Raw genomic sequence first — 20,596 nt, 5'->3', positions numbered from 1 at the left:
ACGTGATATATAGTTAGCTAGTATTTCTCGTGTAGGTTTGATACAAACGGTCAACGGGTATGTGTATCTAATTACAGATATGTATAATATGCATAATTTCATAACAAAACAGAATCCACAAGGTCAACAAAAATTATAAAGACGTAGCACATGGGTATAAAGATACTAGCAGGGCAGTAGGCTAGTGATCTATATACACTTCTGCGTATTTATAATTTTTCAGCTGTTTCGCGTTTTTCTATATTATGAAGCTATATTAGTTATACGAAGAAACTGATCATTTCATTTTTCCAACGCTTTGTAAAATATTGTTGCAAATATGCGAAAAACATTTGAGTAAATGGTGTAGCCCAATAGGGTATATATATATATCATACATGATACATCTACAGATAGAAAGAGAGAGAAAGAGTGTGACCGAGTGAGCGGGAGAAGGGGGAGTTTTTTTATTTGATGTGTACAACGTCATGTTTTATAAACGACATAAACCATCATATTGAACCAGATTGCATATAGAGCCGACGCAAGTAGATATTATAATATATAGTGTGTTATTATTTTATTTTTTTTTTTACTTTTATTGTGATATTTCTATTTTATTGAAACGTACATCTTGTTGTGAAAACGGAAACATCATAACAAATAACAATAATAATAATATATCGTGGTGTGTTTCTAAGCGAGTACAGTAGGTATGTGTGTGAATATAAATATGGGGGATAGGATATCATAGAGTAAGTACTTATTTTTATGCCAAAATGTGCATGCAAACTTACAAACTGTTTGCAAACTTACATATAATAACGGCAATAAATATTCAGCGGATTTTTATATTTTATCTATTGTTAATCTATATTAGAGGAGTAGGTATTTTTTTTAAAAAAGAGTTATCAGAATGTAATTTGTAATAAAATATATTATATAATTATATATAGTACCTACCTTCCTATGTCAAGTAAAATGTTTATACATTTAATAATCTATAAGATTATAAATTTAAAATGTCTTTACCTAGCTACCTATATTGGTTAATGTAAGGATTATACATCAAATTCTTTCTTGAAAATTAATTCGCATTGATATTCTGTGTTCACTGTTCACTTATCAGTTGTCATAGCATCTTCAAATTGAATTCAACCGAAGTCTGCATACAAATGTTCTTCATAAAATTGGTTCACGCATAAGCACTGAGTACACGTAAACAGCATTAAATAGTAGTTTAAATTTAACACAATTTTCAACGGTCTTGATTTAGCCTTTAAATTTCATAACATTATACATATGTTATGACTCAGTTATGTCTGTGCTTAGTTCAAAAAAATAAAAATGTACGTATATTAACGGAAAATAATGATAATCGTTTTTTTCACGTGTTATATTATTATGTTTGATACTTTCAACTGTTCAAGTATTCAGCACAAAACGAATGCCAAACATAATGGTAAAACGAATATATAGTTTACCTGCATTGTCAAATCTGTAAAGAATCAGCTTTGCAGTTTGGAGTGTAAAAGATGACATTTACGGGCGTGCAGGCGTTGGGCACAAATAATATTAATAAATCATCAATCAATATATTTTGTATTTATGCGAGTCATCATCACTTCTGTAATTGTAGTAAGTGTATAAAGATTTTCAAAAATGACAATATTGTTGGGATTCAAAAAGAAACTTCCTATTTAAAATGTTCAGATGATGTTTTGAAAGATGATTAATGATAATACTAGCTGAACACATTTTTTTTTTTTTTGAGAATAACTCAAATATTTCCAAAAGCAATCGGACTAATAATTCTGCGCCATTCTCGATTTGTTCAAGAAAATAATGTACGATGTACCCTTACCTATAATTCGGCATAACTATATTAAAGATAGGTAGGTATGGTATAATATTATTTGAAGCTTATAGCGTCAGTTGCTGAAGCCGAAACAAAATATTATATTAAAAACAATTACGTTGATGCGAATGGTATATTAACAAGAGTGGGTACGGCTTAAATCGTTTTATCTTAATTGTATTGCCTACGGCGTTATGAATTCATGATATACTTCTAGTTATTTGCTTGAATTATCAAAACCAAATAACATTTTCTACATACCAGGAACAGTATTGTTTCTATCGTCAGATATATATCATTTATATTTTATAGGTACCTCTTACTAATTTATTTATTTTTTACTGCGCTCTTATCAACAATCAGCATAATATATAGTTACACGAAACCGATTAGGTATTTTTTTCTCAAAATGAGAAAAGTTCAAAAGTTGTATAGGTACAATATATTTCTATACAGGCTCTCTACCCTTATAAATATATAATTTATATCAAACACTACTTTATTGTATAGGCATATACCAGTCTACGCGAGAAATCGGTTGCCTCCGAGCCAAATAGAGACTCGGCGGCGGAAAATAACCATGTTATACGCTTGCACCGATTCATGTGTAGCGTACGATGGACGATGGGTGGCAATGGCATGTTTATGGTCCACGGGCGAAATATTTGTTTTATACTTTTATCCGCGTACTTAGGAAAACCCAAGTACAAATAATTATAATACGTAAAAAAAAAAAATATTACACGGACTAACAACTGCAGCGCGGGTCTAACCTGCGACCACCCAAAGCCGACGGTTTTTCCCCAAAAAGCTCCGGGAAAATGCTTAATTATGTATTGTGTTGTTATTGTATATATGTTCACCACGCCGGCACTGCTGTGGGGGAGGGGGGGGTCGCATATACAAAGGATTTAAGGATTGATCGACTTATACATGCGCGCTTGCGGGTACACATAATATAGAACTCGCGGAAGACGGACGCGCTACCGCAGGGGCGATGACTTGCATATTATATATATATATATATATGTAATTATAATATTCAAATTTTATGAACGTAATACAATTTTCGCGTGCGAGTGAATATTAAAAATAATATGGGCAGAAGCGATCGGGTTTGACCTCGACGAAGCGGACGACGAGACGAACGATTCCTGCAGCAACAGCAGCCTGCCGGGCAATCAGTAGCGTTCACTCTCCTCGACGACATAATAATAATAATAATAATAATAATAATAAGAAAACCGTTGCCCGGAATCCGCGGTGTTTAAAAAACAACAGATCAATAAAGAGTGGAAGTTTTTCGTTTTTTTTTTTTTTTTTACTTCTCTTTTCCCGCACCCACCTCCCCCCCCCCCAACCCCATTATCACGGATCTTCGTCGCGCGTCGACTCTGCTGCTGCTGCTGCTGCTGCTGCTGCTGCTGCTGCTTGGCTGTTCCTCCTCGTATTCTCTCTCCCGGTCGTTTGTTTAATAAGAAAAGTTCGTAATTTCCGCGCGATTGTGTGTGTCCTTCCGCGAGCTGTTACTATAGTAACGTCGGTGGATTCACCCTTTTATATTTCCTTCTTTTTTTTCGCTCTTCCTCTCTCCCTCTCCCTCCCACTCTCGTTCTATTTCTCTCTGTCTTTCTCTCTCTCTCGCTCTCTTTTATTATTATTATTATTTTTTTTTTTTTTACACACGGCCTTGTGCGCCTCTGTACACGCCGACGACTCTAAAAACCGCGCGCGTGAGGGTGACGGCAGGCAGTGCGTGGGTGAAGCCCACCCGAGAGAGCGAGAGAGTGGAAAAAAAAGGGTGACCGGACCCAAATGTAGCTAAAAAAAAATTACGCGATCGATAACTACTGTTGTTTTTATATATAACCCTCTTTTTTCCCTTGTAATTTATAATTATTGTCTTTTTCTTTCCGACTGTACGGAAAAAAAAAAGTACAGAAATTTAAACGGTAATTTATGAACAATGGGGGGCTCTTTGATAAACGTATGGCGTGGCACACACGCGATCAAAAAACTATACGTTCGCCTGATGCAGTTTTAGTAATTAGTTTTCTATATACTACATAGGTACACTTCTGCTGTATAACTGTTTATGCGAGTTCAGTATATTATATTCCTGCAGCGACGTCCTTACTCTTATTGTTGCCGAATTGCGTTAGATTATCAATCAATACGTTTGTACAATATATATTATAATATAGTATCTATCTTCAAGAAGTGTCATTTAATTATATTGTTCGATCGTACTTATATCCCCATATGTGATGATTGCAATTTAATAAATATATTTTTAGCAATATACATAATATATATTGGAAAAACTGCTGATGGTCCCCGCGGGGAGCGAACGATAGGTATCGATAGAAAAAAGGAACAGATTTAAAATTTACGAATCGTATTCAATTTTCTTCTAATTACCAGGTGACAAAATTGAATTAAATTGGCTGATTGACAGAATTTTTTTGATTTGAGATATACGTAATCTTTTTCCGCGCCAAGGAATAATTAGATTATTATTGTTTGTTATGATCGAAGTCTTTTTTAACATAAATATTATTGATCGATGAGCGATGGCAGCCACCTGTGGTTGTAAACGGCGAGTAGTTATAGGTATATGCTTCTGGAATCACATTATTATATAGAATATAATGACGCGTGCTTTTGTTTTTCAAACGAGTATTATACGATAACAATATTATGTTTGCTATGGTTGTAACGATTCCTCGACGGTGGCACAACGACCGTAATGGCATAATGTATACATATGAAAATATAATACGCTTATAGGTATAAGTACACAAATAACGATTGACGACGATGAATGAAACAAAGTGTACGATATATATACACACCGTATTCGTCTACCGCACCGACATAATAATAATAATAATATGTTCAGACGTGCGGTATATACATATTATATACACATACGTATAATATATGATATATGGAACACTCGTATACGGAACGGCCGTGGGGAGAGGCGCATCGTTTATGCACCCACAGGCCATGGGTTGTCGAGGGGTAAGCTCTCAAAGCATGCGACGGTGGCGGCGTATTTTTTTTTTATACGTATCCATGTGTATATACATATAATGTCCGTATACACTCCAAACAGTCCGACCACAGTCGGTTGCGTCCAGTCGATTAACACCGCACTCGTATATATATGTATATGATATTATTACACCGAACAAACGCAGTCGTCGGTTAATCAATTATTGTAATTTTATTCGTTTCCGTTGACTATACAATAATACATTACGACTGCGGTAATAACGGTATGGATCCAGCTCGCCTACATTACATATGCTTTGAACTCAAAAACTAAATAAATAAATAGCAGCACGGTCATAATAGATGTTTTAAGTGAACGACAGTATACAATATTATTATACGCATTGATGTAGGTCTTCAACATATCTAATATAGACCTATTGCCCGACGAGTACACGCCGTGGGTTACCCACTAGAAATATACCTGCACCCGTAGGTAAAATGTGATCATAATAATGTGTGGGAAAAGGATAAAAACTAAATTTTAGCTAAAAAAAAGTTTAATGTAAATCATCGACACAATATAAACATGCATCTAAATATGATATAATATTATAATAATGCTATAGGTGTGATAATTAATATTTATAATATTTTATAATACGTATATAGCGCTGAACTCGTTTTGATAAGTAAAGCAAAAAAAAAAAAGTAGGAAATCAAATACGATCAACTTTATCATTCTGTATCGAACTACAAGAATTGCAGATTTCTTCGTATCAATCTAACTCATATGTATATTGGATTTCATTAACATCGGCACCCTTAAACAAATACTACCCCTGTACAAGTATTAACCCTTTTACAATGAGCGTTTGTTCATATTATTTTTGCCCCCTCCCACCCGACCAGTGTTGCCTCGATGAAATGTACGAAGTGGTGTCACGGGGTACGTCGATCGACGATCACAATATTGTTGTAAGTATACAATGTAGAGTAAATACATGAAATATTATTATTGTATATCATATATATTATGTTTATTATAGTTTATATGTTCATTTAAATCATTATATATGTATTATGTACGTTATAATATGTATGTCATCCTTATTGTATAACATAATACTATGTCTATTGTATGTTTTGTCTTATTGCGAAAATTGAATCGTATACCTATATATAAGATACTAAGATGGTTTGACAATAATACGGTCGAATAAACATTTTGAAGTACATTCGATAAGAATTAACAGTATTCGTATCGAGGTCTCTCCTTTGTTCGTGGAAAAAAGCAACTGTCCAAATATAGTATACATAAAACATAACCCATATATATATACATGTATATTATTATCGGTTATGAATTTTAACAAAAAAACTAAACCCTATTTAGCCTTTTTTCGAAGTATAGCAGCAGCAGCAGCGGTGGCACGGCGGTCCGTCTATATTATTTTTGGAATTGTATATGCGCGTAAAAAAAAAATAAAAATGTTTTCATCGGAAAAAACGGGTTCTCGTTTTATATGTACAGTTAGGTTTTTTTTTTTATATTTTTTTACACCAGTTTCGCTATACCACCCACCTTTTTACCCCGAGGTCTCGTTTCCCGGGGCGGGGGAAACAATTCAGCACATGGCCCACTTCAGAGCCATCAGAGACAACAGACATTATACGTTTCCTGGTTGGGAATGAAAAAAAAAATAAAAAAAAAATAGAATTTTTGTTGATAAAACCCCTTTATTACTCTTTCAATTGTCGTGTGCCCACCTCGCGGATCACAATGCATTTCACATTTCAGGAAACGGGTTTTAACAAAAAAAATTCGCTATTCGCTATTCGCTCTATTCCCCAAAACGATATAAAGGGGTTGATTAACTCCGGTTAATCCGCAACAAAGGATTGCCACTAGGCCAGTGAATACCTAGTTTTTTTTTTTACTTTTTTGGCGCATAACGTGTCACCACTGTACATATAGCACGTCGGCACCGTCGGAGTTTCCTCAGTCGTGAAATGGTTACAAATCATTTAGGAGATTACGCCGTTTCCCTCTATATAATAATATTATATTATTATATTATATACCTGTGTGTGTGTGTGTGTGTGTGTGTGTGTGTGTAAAAGAAGGGACACGCGCGAGCGATAATAATAACATATATTATATATATACGGAAACGTCGGTCACAATAATTTTTCAGCCGTTTTTCATTTTTTGGCTCACTAGGTATACATTATGGGCACCCTTTTTTTTATACATTATACGAACCGCAGAATATATTGCGTTTTAAACTTCTCATTTGGTCACCCGGTATACAATTGTATTGTGACTCGCGTTAATAGCTGATCGTATATATTATTAACATTGGATTTGGTTTTTCGACGATATATGTGTGACAATTAATTATATTAAATTACAAATAATTGCGTGTCGTATTATTTCAATATATTAATTGAATATTATACATATACCTACGAATAAATATCACATTAAAGCCACCGCGCGTGAAACTTTGTAGTAGGTACATCGATTGTTAGGTATTTATCAAAGTTTAATTCTTAGGATTTGTATTTTGGGCTCAAACACCCATTATATACCGTCGAGCTCCGAAAATTTGAAGGGCTCTATAAACCAAATTGTTTTTTAAACCTGACAATCTACATAATGCGAAAAGTTGAAATATTTTGAAATTTAATCCCCACGAAGGCTGTTTAAGAAAAAATATAAAAGTTGCAGTATTCAGCCTTTATTTTTTAGTTTTTTTTGTCTGGCTTCATTACAGAGCATCTCTCGAGCTATATGAACTCAATTTTATATCGCGCTGGACCCTAAGACTCTACTATATAAATACCCACTAAAAGCGATTACACGGCATTATTTTTTCCTGCAGAAGAATATCATTATTTCGTATACTGTCCATGAATAAGTAATACCTGAGTGTATAGATGAGTCGGTGCGTCGAAAATAAGTTATGAAAAAAGCACCTGAGAGAATACCGCAACGCTTTTTCCAACTATATTATGGAAATATTATTCGTTATACTATATAAAGAGTATACCTACCTGTAGTCAAGAGCAAAATTATTTTTCACAGTACATATAATGTAATTAGGATTTTCCGCAGTTCGCCTGCGCGATAACCACCGGAGTCGGATTATGACATCGAATCCATGCGGGTGTCGTATTTTCTCATGGCATCGAAGGTATCGCTTTCCGGCTGAGACGTTTTTCCCCACCGTTACGGCGTGGGCAGCGTAGGCGTTGTCTATTTTTCCGTTCCGCCGCCGCGAGTGGGTGACGGCCATGAGGACGACGCGTGTTGTCCCGCCGTAGGACGTGTCTAGACTGAATGTCTGAATCGTCTCCGTTTCCCTTACGTATAATAATAAATTATTTTCGGATGCATGTACAGGCGCTAAAGTTGAAATCAAGCCGTGCCGACTACAAGTCGTTTTCATCACTCGCGTGGAAAATGCAATTGGAAAAAAAAAAAAAAAAACGTTTGCTGCACTGCAGATTGCCGCGGTCGTCGTCCACATCAAAGGGACGATAACTTCAGAAATCGATTTAATGATGATATATACGTATTGATATTATGTATATGAATCGGGGGGATTATTTCCGGGATGCAAAGGCGCGCATTTCTATTTCACGATCTTCATATTTTCTAAATGTGTTTTAAGTTCAAATTGTCTTTAGTTACGTGTTAACGGCGGACATTATAATTACCACCCACGTCTTAATATTAACTAGTAGGTACCTCCTAGTCAGGTTTAATACCTATATACTGTATTATCAATTTTATAAATATCAGCCGAAGCCACAGCAAATACACCACCATCCGATCAACTTCTCCAAATCGTCACAAGTTTCCTTAACGAACTAAAATTAATACTAAACCCCCTCCTAGCTGCTCTAACATCCCTAATAAATAAATATCCACTCCTCATCACTCCCACTCCTTAATTAACACACGTATCAAATCTACTGATCATCCATACCATATTCTAATTAAATTCTAAATTCTAAATTGTATTAATTTAAATAACAAACTTGTAAAAACATGCAATATGTTGAAACATTTAATTTATAATAAATAAAAAAAAAAAAAATAAATATCAGCGATCGCCGCAGATTGTCTCCGGAACTCTCCATGTCTTAAAACTGTAGATAATATGACTTATAATTTTCTTTAGTTTTACTATTTATGTAACTATATTTTATTTGGAACAGTGAAACGGATAAGAGAACACCCTTGTCAGGCTCGTCGTCATTTATGTATAGGTAAAATCAATTAGTTTTATTCAATATTCGGTACATCAGCTATAATAGTTATATTGTATAGTAGGTAATAGGTAAACCCGTGTAGTTTATCTAAAATATATGTCACAACATGGTAGTTAAGATATAGAGTGTATAGGTATATATTATATAAGTTTACAATGGAAATTACATAGGTACTTTAAATGATTTATACTTAAAAATGTATTTTCGTACCCACACAATTTTTTTTTAGTTTGAAATAGAGTATGTGCATTTTGGGTGGATGTGGGCCGCGGGCTGTTAAAAACCATCAAGTCAATATAACGTAAATACTCATAATTATTTCAATTGGTAAAAATCCATACAACAACAGAGCATGACAATATGCTTGGTAATTTTTTAGTTGAATATTTTTCGGAAATATTATTCCATTGTGTATTTTATGTATAAACGTATAATATCTACTATACTCGTTTTTATTTGTATGCAAAAAAAAAAACGATCAGTTGTCGTAATGTTTAATAATCGTTTTTGGGTCTTTAGAGGTATAGGTACCGGTACTATGCAAGCCGGATATGATTATTGGTTGGCCATATGTGTCGGAATTTCACGAAAAATTGTAAAACGACGCCGCTGCGATGTAGCTGATATGTACCTATATACTCGCAACATGGCAGTATGACCAATTTTCTACACTATATACACATATTAAACGTTTGTCGTTCAAGTTACGCGTAACGCGCATTATAATATTATATGATACATATATATATATATAGTAGTACCCGGTAGCAGTTGAAGGCGAACGCTGAACATTCTGAATATATTCATAAACGTACGAAAAAAAATCGTAGGAACTTATACCGGAAGGAAATCCGTTTTTGATATCCGCTAATGCGTGGCTGCTGTACCGTATATTTTGCACACTTGTTACGTAGGTATAATCTAATAAATATTTAGGTAGGTAGGTAGGTAGGTACTTGGGTGAGGGGTGGCGGTATTTTCGGTACACTGCAGGTACCCGGTATATCAGTCTTTGGAATACCGCTGTACCGCGGTGATTCGGTAATATTACCGTTGTTACCGATATCACGGTGCCGCGGTAATTACCGAAAATACCATTTAATATAATATACATTTATAGTTAACCGTAATATCCGTCATCTTTTACTAATTTTGGAATTCCAATATATATTTTTTACGATTTACATTTCTATATGTAATCGGTACGTTTTATAATTGTTTTTCGATGCCCTGCAATATTGCGCAATTGTTGATGAGTTAATTTAAAAAATGTAAAATTAATTATTTCGACGTATTATTTTTAAATAAAAAAAAAAAACATTTTCATCGAACACTCATGCTCATATTTTATACAACCAATTCTCGGTCGGTATACATTTGTACCTGCTGTGAAAAGGTCATCTACTCCTCTCGCAAACAACCCCAACATATAACGGGATTCTTTTTCTTCTTTATTTTTTTTATTATTAATTTGGCAAAGAAACCGTTCTTTACGAGGGGTTTTATTCGGTTTGTTTGAACCCTCAAGTATTATTTTTTTATTTTTCATTATTTTTCGCAACGCATTAACCCATTTTTGTGGGATTTCTCTTCGTCGTTTTCCATTAAAAGAAAAAAAAAAGAACACGGGCCTTCAAAAGGAAACACACATGCCTCTATAACTAATGCTGATATAACGGCAGATTTTTGTGAAAAAAAAAAAAGAGAACAGCAAACAAATGAAGAAATTCGAGAATATTTCACCATAAGTTACAGGAATAGGTAGACTGATTCAAGGTAAACACGAATACAAAACGGTAATATATTTTTTTTTAAAGACTTGAGCACATTTATTCAGACCATAACTCAAAATGCTTTAACAAAATAATATACCTAAATAATAAGTTTATAAATGGCACAATGATTAATGACAATCCAATATTATTGACAGTAATATAGTATAATTAATAATAATGAGTAAATAAACCTCCCATTTCAAAAATTCATTTTTCTAATAGGTAGTCGTATGTTATAAAGAAAAAAAAATGTGTTGAAATATCTTACAACAGTTAAAAGAGAGAATGGGAAACAAAACAAATACCAACTGGCTATATTAATAAATAATAAAATAATTACTTAATGAGCGCCAACATTTGTTTCCAATGTTATCCTTCACAAAATTCAGTCTTAATTTTACAATAATTTGTACAACATGTTAATATTATGATAGGTAAACGAATAAATAATATTATATATATATATATTATATTAATACATTATAATAATATTTTATAATATTGTTACAGGAGTAAAAAAAAATTTACAAAAAATAATAAATATAAAAACAAATATAATATCACATACGCACTTGTACTTTACATACGAATAACGAAATGGGAATGTCATGAAAGTTAAAACAAAAATATTGAGTAATAGTATATATATATATATATATATATAATGTATTGATTACATTTATTTATTTTTTTTTTATTTTTCTATTTACGGGTAGCAGACAACTTTTATGTACATACAAATTTCAAATTCGAACTAAGCAGCCCTTCTTTTCCTTTATTATCATAAATAATACAACTAGCACCAACTCAAATTGTTTGCCTATTCATAATAATTAAGGTTAGGGGACAACTCTGTGGTACCTATTCAAATTTGTAATAAAAAATGTTATATAATAATGTGTACCTATTATATAAATCATCGGTTAAAACTTAAAGTAACTGTACATGTTATTATATATGTATTGCACAATAATTTTGATTAACGTCAAAAAAAAAAACAATTTATTATTATTTAAAAAAAAATTTTTGATATTAATGAGAAAAAATTGAGCTTAAGACTATAACGTGACTACATATCCACAAAAAAAAAAAATAAAAAAAAATGTATAATAATTGTAAAATGTAATTTAAACTTTAAAGTCGAAATTTTTGGCTAATGGACATGGAATCTATGTATTATATAATATAATATGTAGTTGTTACATTTTATATGATTGTTTTTTTCATTCATTTCATGATATTTATAGTAATAAAAGCTATTTACATGTGAGATCCATGGCAACGTCGATAATGTTGTCGGTTCTAACGGAAAGGTCTTCGGGTTCGGTCTGTTCGGGTGACTCGAACTTGACCAAAGGTTCATTTCGTTCGGGCGACTTAAACCTCGCGATAAACTGCAGATAATGATACGGCTCAATAGACGGACCCGTGGGCGGTGAGACCGCTGGTGTTTGTTTTTGTGGCACGTTCACCACCGCTTGAGGTTGAGGTGGCGGCGAAGACCAGTAACTCGGCACGGATGGCAGTGGCGACGGGGACGGCGGTGGGGAACCGTGCGTGGCCGGTGACCACGATGGCGCCGAAGTGGACGGTTCGGTCGGGTAAACGGTGGCGCGGCAGCGTTTTTTCACGACTCCGCGGGGTTTGTTGTTTTCCTTGTGCTGCCGCTTGTGGTCTTTCAACTCGGCGGCCGTCTCGAAGAACGCGACACAGTACTCGCACGGGTAGGTCGTCTCGCCGGTGTGGGTCTTGAGGTGCCTACGTAGGTTGGCCACCTGCACGAAAAACCTATTGCAGTGCGGACACCAAAACGGCTTTTCGCCGGTGTGCAGTCTGACGTGGGTCTTGAGATGATGGTCACGGGTGAAACACTTGTTACACACCGAACACACGAACGGTTTTTCGCCCGTGTGCGTGCGCTCGTGGTTCTGCAGTACGTGCTTGTAGCCGAACTCTTTGCCGCAGACTGTGCACTTGAACGGCCGCGTTTGGCGCGGGCGCGACGAGGACGGCGGGTTGGAAGACGACGCGGACGACGCCACGGACGACGTCTCGTCGTCCACGGGGGCCGGCGCTTGCACTGGCGGTTGATTGTTGTTACGCTGATCCAGCCAGTCGGGGTGTATGTCGAACACTTGATGCATGATCTGCATGAGCACCGCGTCCGTGGGAGAGGTCGCGGATGGGTCTTTCTGCTTCTGCTGGCTGATGGCGTACCGTAGACGATGGTAAGAGCCAACCAACAGCGCGCGTAATTCTTGTTCGTCTCTGGGCACTTGGTTGATGTTGTACCGTTCAACGATCGCGTTCAACGCGAAATGCACCCAATATTCGTTTATGTTTACTGGAAAAAAAGAAAAAAACCAATTATTAACGCTGATATTATATTTACGTAATTCGTATATTATGTACAACGTCCTTTCGTCTAATCTTTTTATCAATTAGTTATGAGGTAAACGAACTAAACATGAACGGCAAGGGAATAAAAACACAACTGATCAAAAGCTTAAACTCTAAAAAAAACGTCGATCGTATATTATGAAAGAAATGGTAAAGAAAAAGTAAAAACTGTAAAATACGATATTATAATATTACGATAGATATCGGACATGGTATGATGATTTAATTAAGTAAATAATTTTTCAGTCCATAGTATTATTAATTATAGTCATAGATAATCAGGAAAGAAACTCAAAAGTTATATAAACGATAACTGTATACCTAACGAATTGTACCTATAACTTAATATTTTTAATGCAAATAATAGTACCTATAGGTAATTAATATTTACCTAATGCAGTGAAATGCAAATTCACCATTTTAGTGTATATTGTAATATTCATATAAAATAAAAAAAAATGATATTGTTATATTATCTTGGTAAAGAATAATAGGAAGGAGAGTAGTTATTACTTATTTAAATAATAAATTTTTTTTTTAAATTAATTACGCAATAATTCTTAAATTTCATTATTTTTTAATAACAGCGTAACAAAATGATTATAATATTATTTAAAACAAATTTATATTAAAATGTTATTCTTGTTTATACATTAATTATTGATACAATTTATTAATTAGTACATATTATTTGTTAGCAATATTATCGTAGACAATAAATATAAATTAATATCAACTATAAAGTATTTTGTATAGGTACTATTTAATAGTAGATTACCAATTATTCTATTAATTTAAATCGTTTCTCAATAATTAATTTAATATTTATTAATCAATTTATGTTTTTAATGCACAATCAACGATTGATGAATAATATTATTTTCATATTCGCCATGTTATAAATACTATTTTGAAATTCGATAATCCTGGTTTATTTTATCGAACGTATTTACATACCTACCTAGGTCAACACAGATTTTATTGAGAAACGTTATACATTTAATACTTAATATACATACCATTGGTAAAGGTTATTACTCAATAGCTAATAGTTATTAGAAATCTATTAATTATTATAAAACACAAGGAATTTAATTTTTTTCTAACCTCGGTTCTAACATTGAAGATACTTAGTTAAATTGTATAATTATTTGTGTAAATAATATAATTAACCATAACTACGTTTAATATTATTTACGTAGATAAAAAACCAGTACATTGATATACAATATATTAGACTAGAATGTCCCTAGTGTAACGACTTAATTAGTCAGTGTAACTATATAATTATAAAAACAAAAAACTTTCTAATCCTTGCAGTCCGTGGAATAATATTATATTATTGTACATTATAGTTATCGATATTCATCGTGTAAATAATGCAATTTTTGAACGGAAATGTATAAAACATATTTGTCAAATACGATATCAAGAGATGTGGTTTGATTCATTAATTTTATGCCAAACTTTAAGCGTTATTACGTAATATCAGACTGTAATATTATTATTATAATATAGGTATCGAGAGCATCCGATAAATCCGATAATATATTGTTTTGGGTTTTTAGAAAATATTTTTGTCGGACAAAATTAAGCAAACCCCTTCTGCGATGGAATATTATATTGTTTTCAGGTCGTCGAGCGCAGAGCACCTTATCAGTAACGTAAACAATACAATATTTATATTAGGTTAACATTGTCGACCTATGGACCACGAGAGATATTTCATGGCTTGGCGCACTTGTGTACGCCGCTGGGTGAAATCTTCGCGACGACTTAAACGAAGAACGTTTTAAATGAGCAAGTTGTAAGTTCCAAGTTTAGCAATTTCACTTGTAGTGAAGCGAATTATTCCGTCCGGTCGAAATTAGAACAACGACAATACAGTACTATAGGACATTATTAAATAATAAATACCCTTCATGTCCATTTCGTGTCCCTTCATGTCCATTTCTTCGACGTGCTCGGACTTGTACGGCTCCGAAGAGTCCAGGTTGTTGGTCCCCAATACGTGAGCCATCGGACTTTCACAAGACACCATGTAAAATGTGCGTCGCGAAACGTTCGAAAACCCGACAATATAATATATATATATATCGTATATTATTATTGACGATATAAAATATTATGTTATTACGCACAATTATTACTACGATAACAGCAGTACCTAATGATAATAATAATAATAATAATTACAGTAACAATCTTCAATAATAATATACGATCGTACAAATATCGCCGTTATCAAAAAAAAAAAAAATAACGCACGCCGGTGCGGCGAGTCGCGGGACTGATCGTCGGACGAGAGACGGTGCGAGTGCGGTGCAAGTCGAAGTTCGGCCGGCGTGGCGCGGCGTGTGATCAATTTACTACTCTCGACGACGGCGGCGGCACGGCGGCAGCGTCGTTTAAAGTTTTTTTTTTTTTTTTTTGGTTTTTCTCAAGTGTTTTAACGGCGGTAGCGGAGAGGAGAGAACAGAATAATACGTGTGCGCACGGCCGACGCGTTCGGATGACACTGCGATAATATTATTATTTTTGCCGGATTTTCGGAAACCGGCTCGGCGGCGGCCCGTCCGACGGTGGGCGGGCGGGCGCGAGGGGTCCGGTGGCCCCGCCTAATTCGTTCCCACCACGGACTCCCGCAAATGGGGTGGAAGTACGGTGCGGACGGCCGCGGCCGATCGCTGTTGATTGCCGCCGCCGCCGCTGCTGTCGTCGCGTCGGAGTGTAATAATAATAATAATATATTTTTACTATTTTACAACGATATAATAACACGGAGTTCCTATGCCTATCTTTTAACATTAATTATTATCGTTTTTCGTCACCGTTCGAACGGGTCGAAATATAGAACAAATATATTATTTTATACGAACGCTTCATAACCCGGCGGCGGTTTAGACCGTGTGTCATAAGATCGCCATATTTAAAAGTGGCGCGTACTCGTCAACCGTCTAATTATCATTTATTATACATGATTTATAGTCGTCGTCAGAATTTTTTTCGTCTGATGTTTACATTGCTCTGCTGCGGGTGTGTATTACATCGAAGACGACCGTGTATAACATATTAGTACGAGGATCGGAAGATACGCTAATAGGGGTAGATATTAAAGTATATAGTTGGGCACTTGGCTACTTAGGTGTGCGTGTGACTGTGGCAACTTACAACGTACGAAGAAAATCTACCTGTCAGTTATTGTGAAAACGCACTTGGAAATTAACATTAACTATCGTCAATCGCCGCATTGAACGCCGAGTGATAAATTGTTGTCTACCTGTCTTGCATAACGTCATAATACATATAAAAAAACAACTATTATACATTTATAATACAGACATATTTTGTAAAATGTTTCTATTATAGGGTTGAATGAAAATAATACAAGTCAACAGTTTCAAATTTTTTAATCATAAACATCGTAACTATGTGTATACCTAATATAGTTAACAGTAAAGTTTTCCAAGTATAAATATTATATAAACGTGTTGGCCTGTATCACTTGCGCCTTAAGGTCGTGTCCACTCGGCTCTGCATACACGCTACATTCATTATTAATTATTATATTACGGAGATCAATGAAATGAAATTTGTTTTTTTGTAATTCTGAAATATTAGGAAAGGATTTTGGAAATATACGTCACATTATAATATGTACTTCAATATAGTTGTGTAAAATTGATAAATGTAATTCGTAGTTCGATATTTGACGTTGATGAACATACTTAGATATAAAACACAATTGCATAGTTTTTTAGAGAAAACACTCATATTTTTGCTTTCTTAATTTGTGTTTAAAAATGTAAATTGTAACTATTTAATCATTTGAAGTAGTTATCGTAGATGATATCTTATTTATACCCATTTGTCAAACTAAAATATTCCAATCTTATTGTCACAAGAAATGGCTTATATTATATTATGGCAATTATAGTAACTATATATTCTATATATTATGTTGACCTGTCCCTAAAATATGGTCAATGTTTTGTTAAAATTAAATGTTTTTTAGGGCATGGGCCAGACGACCAGTTGCGCCTAAAATACAATTTGTAAGGGTCAGTAAATACTCTATTGCGCTGCTTACATTTTGCAATTATATATTTATGCATACTATAACGTAGATTATAAAATTTATAATCGTCAATAATTCAGTCAATAATAATTGATAAAATCGACAAACAAAATTTGTTATTAAATCTTTATAAAAATATGCTTAATATAGAATAATAATTATATTACACCTAATAGTGATTTAATGTTATGTGCTATTAAATAAAATAAATATTATGATGCTGTTATTTAGAGCAATTGGTATATGAATAGGTAATTTTAAGCGCAATTATTGGTAAACTCCCGTTTTCTCATATAAGCATCATCAAACAGCCAAGTAAGGCGTTTATATTATAATACTTTACTGCGAATTATAAGTTTAATAATAATTAAAAACGTATAATATAGTAAGTATACATTCGTATATATAATATATAATATTATAGGTAGGTAATAAATTAATAACATGATTACAATAATTTTATATCCATCATCCGTGAACATTATAGATTCTTGTCGAAATAAAAAATGCGCTCGTATTGGTTGTACAAAGATTTTTTTTCCCTTTATGTCTTATTATAATATGCAAACAATCGTAGTTCGATAAGAAAAGTGCAAACGTGGGTTTTATAGCCGGGATCAGACAGAATAATTTTTTGATAAAGATTATTAATTATTATGATCGCGTTTTATATCTTGCGCCGAGACGAGCGAAGGAAAACGAGTACTGATTACTAGTTATTATAGTTATACTTTCTATTCTGACGGAGGGACACTTGCTTATTTTGTATAATGTGTATATGTGTCGTATATACAGGGTGGTTACGATGGACGATGAAAATTAATGTTCCTATTTTAGTCGGATATATCGGATATACAATATAATATATTCTATCATACAGTATATTATATTATGTATTATTATTATATTATATACACAATAAAAGTATTTTAAAAACTATAATAGTACAACAGTTTAAAATTTTAATTTCTAACCATATTACTGTCAAATTAAAGTACAAAACACCACTCTCTTCGCTACAACAATAGGTAACCTAAAATAACTACAACTGTTGGACATCTATTTTATATATGGGTAGTTAATTTATCGCTCTATGGCTCAATGGAATAATATAACAGAATTAAATTACTATAATATGTATTATAGTAGAGAATAGCGAGTCTTGGCGTACCCGGCAGAACGTAAAGAAGAATTTTGTGAAAAACACCATTATTAAGTGACAATAATAAGTGTCTCCAACATTAATTTATTGGGTACCTAACCACCTTTGGTAACCTTAAAAGAAAAAAAAAAAAAATCGAAAACGCATCTGAATAAGTGTCGTCTGGAAACGGCCGGAAACGACCTATAATGGAAAGTGAGCGCATTGTTTAATTCGGCCAAACACATTTGACATCTGAATTTATTGATATATAAACACTTTAAGGAAACGATTCCTTTTTTTCCTACTCTATGATGTGTATATTGTATCTATAATTGTTTAGTACCACCTAACCTATACGGAACTCGTTGACTACAACCTATACTTACTGAAACGATAACATTGGTAAATGTACCGTACACCCATAGCTATCTGCTATATATTATTATAATGTGGCGTACTGGCGTCTGCAGGCATAATATATACAGTAAAATAATAGCACGCATATAGGAACATGCATAGATTTATATTGTACAAAATTATAATTGTACGGAAAGTTACTGTAACGATAATAATAATATCTACGTGCAACCTGGAGGATATCCTGAATCGATTTAGAGGAAACCGTTTGTTTTCGGTAAATTTATAATATGATGATAACACTATATTATTTGTTAGTGATTACAAATTACAATAATTATTTATGGACTATATAACTGACGGGTACTTAGCTTATATTATGGTTAATCGTAATTTATAACCAAAATAACAATAATTATAGGTACTTTATAATGTCCTAGATTATGTAATATAATATAGTTAACAACAACAAAAGATAAAATATGACTATTGAATTTAATAATACAATTCGCACTGTCAGTACAAGAGGGCCGTATATCGAAATTTTTTAATTTTAAGGTTTTGGTATCTCTGAATTCGTATTTTTTTTCTCTATTTTTATAGAGTGGCGCGATCTATGCTACTATATTATTAAATTTACTATTAATGAAATAAACTTATTGCACTGAACCAGTTTTATAGGTAGTTGATAATAATAAAGCCGTAAAACGAAATGTGGCCTCCTAAATATAACTATTTAGAACAATACCGCCGTATAATGAAATACGGCCTTTTGAATAAAATTTGTTATACTTATATCTGGCTGAAGATAACTCACTAATTTGTATAAGCTATTGAATCTTAAAAACGCTCTCCTGAACAATTTACCTTTTTAGATATACGGCCCTCTTGTACTGACAGTACGAATTAAATATAATAAATACTTTTTTATTGTTTTTTTTTTTATATATATTAAATTATTTCGGTGTATAAATTAAAAAGAATAATATTTTCTTAAGCCATTTATAGTTGTTGCTTGTTACCTACTTGTATTAAAGTATTTCATAAATATTCTGTGCAGACGAATATCGTTCGTAATACTTTTCTTTAGTTATGGTTTAAACATATTATACTTTTCTATTTATCAATGTCCAAATACTTGGATATGGGTTAAAAAAAAACCCGATTCGCTATTATATTTTGTTACACAATTAAGTCAAAACGTAGAATTTTGCGAACAAAAGGGATATATAACTGTAAATCGTAATGGTTATTCCTATTATTGGTTTTATTTTTTTGTGAACGACGTTTTATACGAAATACCTAATCCCTATGGTTCATTACCTAAACCATCTCCGCAGGAAGTAAGTGAAAACTCGAGGAAAGAGCTGGGTAAAAAAAAAAAAAGGTCGTTGATGCCAATTTCATATGACCGTGTTTACGAAAGAATATAAATCCAGAGACCACACAACGCACCACAAGAAGAGTCATCGTTGCATTGTGTTAATAATAATAATAATAATAAAAAAAATGATCTCTCTTTTCGCCGTGTAAAAAGGAAACACACACACACACAGACACAGACACACACACATAGACACACACACATACAAACGATACGGTTCGTTTTTATAGACATGACAACCGGTGTTGGGCGTTTGCGTCGTAATAATAATATCGGTAACGTTGTGTAAACAATATTATATTATATACCCACACCAGCACACGTATATTATATTATA

The 20,596-nt window shown here is 33.4% G+C and overlaps 2 protein-coding genes across 2 annotated transcripts in view; both read right to left on the bottom strand.

The window, feature by feature from the left end:
- LOC132941615 (protein SEC13 homolog) overlaps positions 1-8,162 on the bottom strand; it is a 34,826-nt gene extending 26,664 nt beyond the window's left edge. The window contains exon 1 of the mRNA XM_061009748.1: positions 7,898-8,162. Within this exon, the coding sequence (XP_060865731.1) occupies positions 7,898-8,139 (242 nt within the window). The 5' untranslated portion in view covers positions 8,140-8,162. The remainder of the gene's footprint in view (positions 1-7,897) is intronic.
- A 2,736-nt stretch (positions 8,163-10,898) lies between these two features.
- Positions 10,899-16,355, bottom strand: LOC132941182 (protein krueppel-like). Its single transcript, XM_061009121.1, has 2 exons — positions 15,214-16,355; positions 10,899-13,240 (listed from the first exon to the last, which is right to left on the bottom strand). Exons 1-2 carry the CDS (start codon positions 15,335-15,337, stop codon positions 12,153-12,155), a joined length of 1,212 nt encoding a protein of 403 aa, XP_060865104.1. The 5' UTR covers positions 15,338-16,355; the 3' UTR covers positions 10,899-12,152.
- Positions 16,356-20,596: the final 4,241 nt, after the last annotated feature.

The sequence above is a fragment of the Metopolophium dirhodum genome, chromosome 3 (assembly GCF_019925205.1).
Source record: "Metopolophium dirhodum isolate CAU chromosome 3, ASM1992520v1, whole genome shotgun sequence".
Lineage (NCBI taxonomy): Eukaryota > Metazoa > Arthropoda > Insecta > Hemiptera > Aphididae > Metopolophium > Metopolophium dirhodum.
The sequence above is the reverse complement of the archived record's forward strand: the minus strand, read 5'-3'. Positions and strand labels throughout refer to the sequence as shown.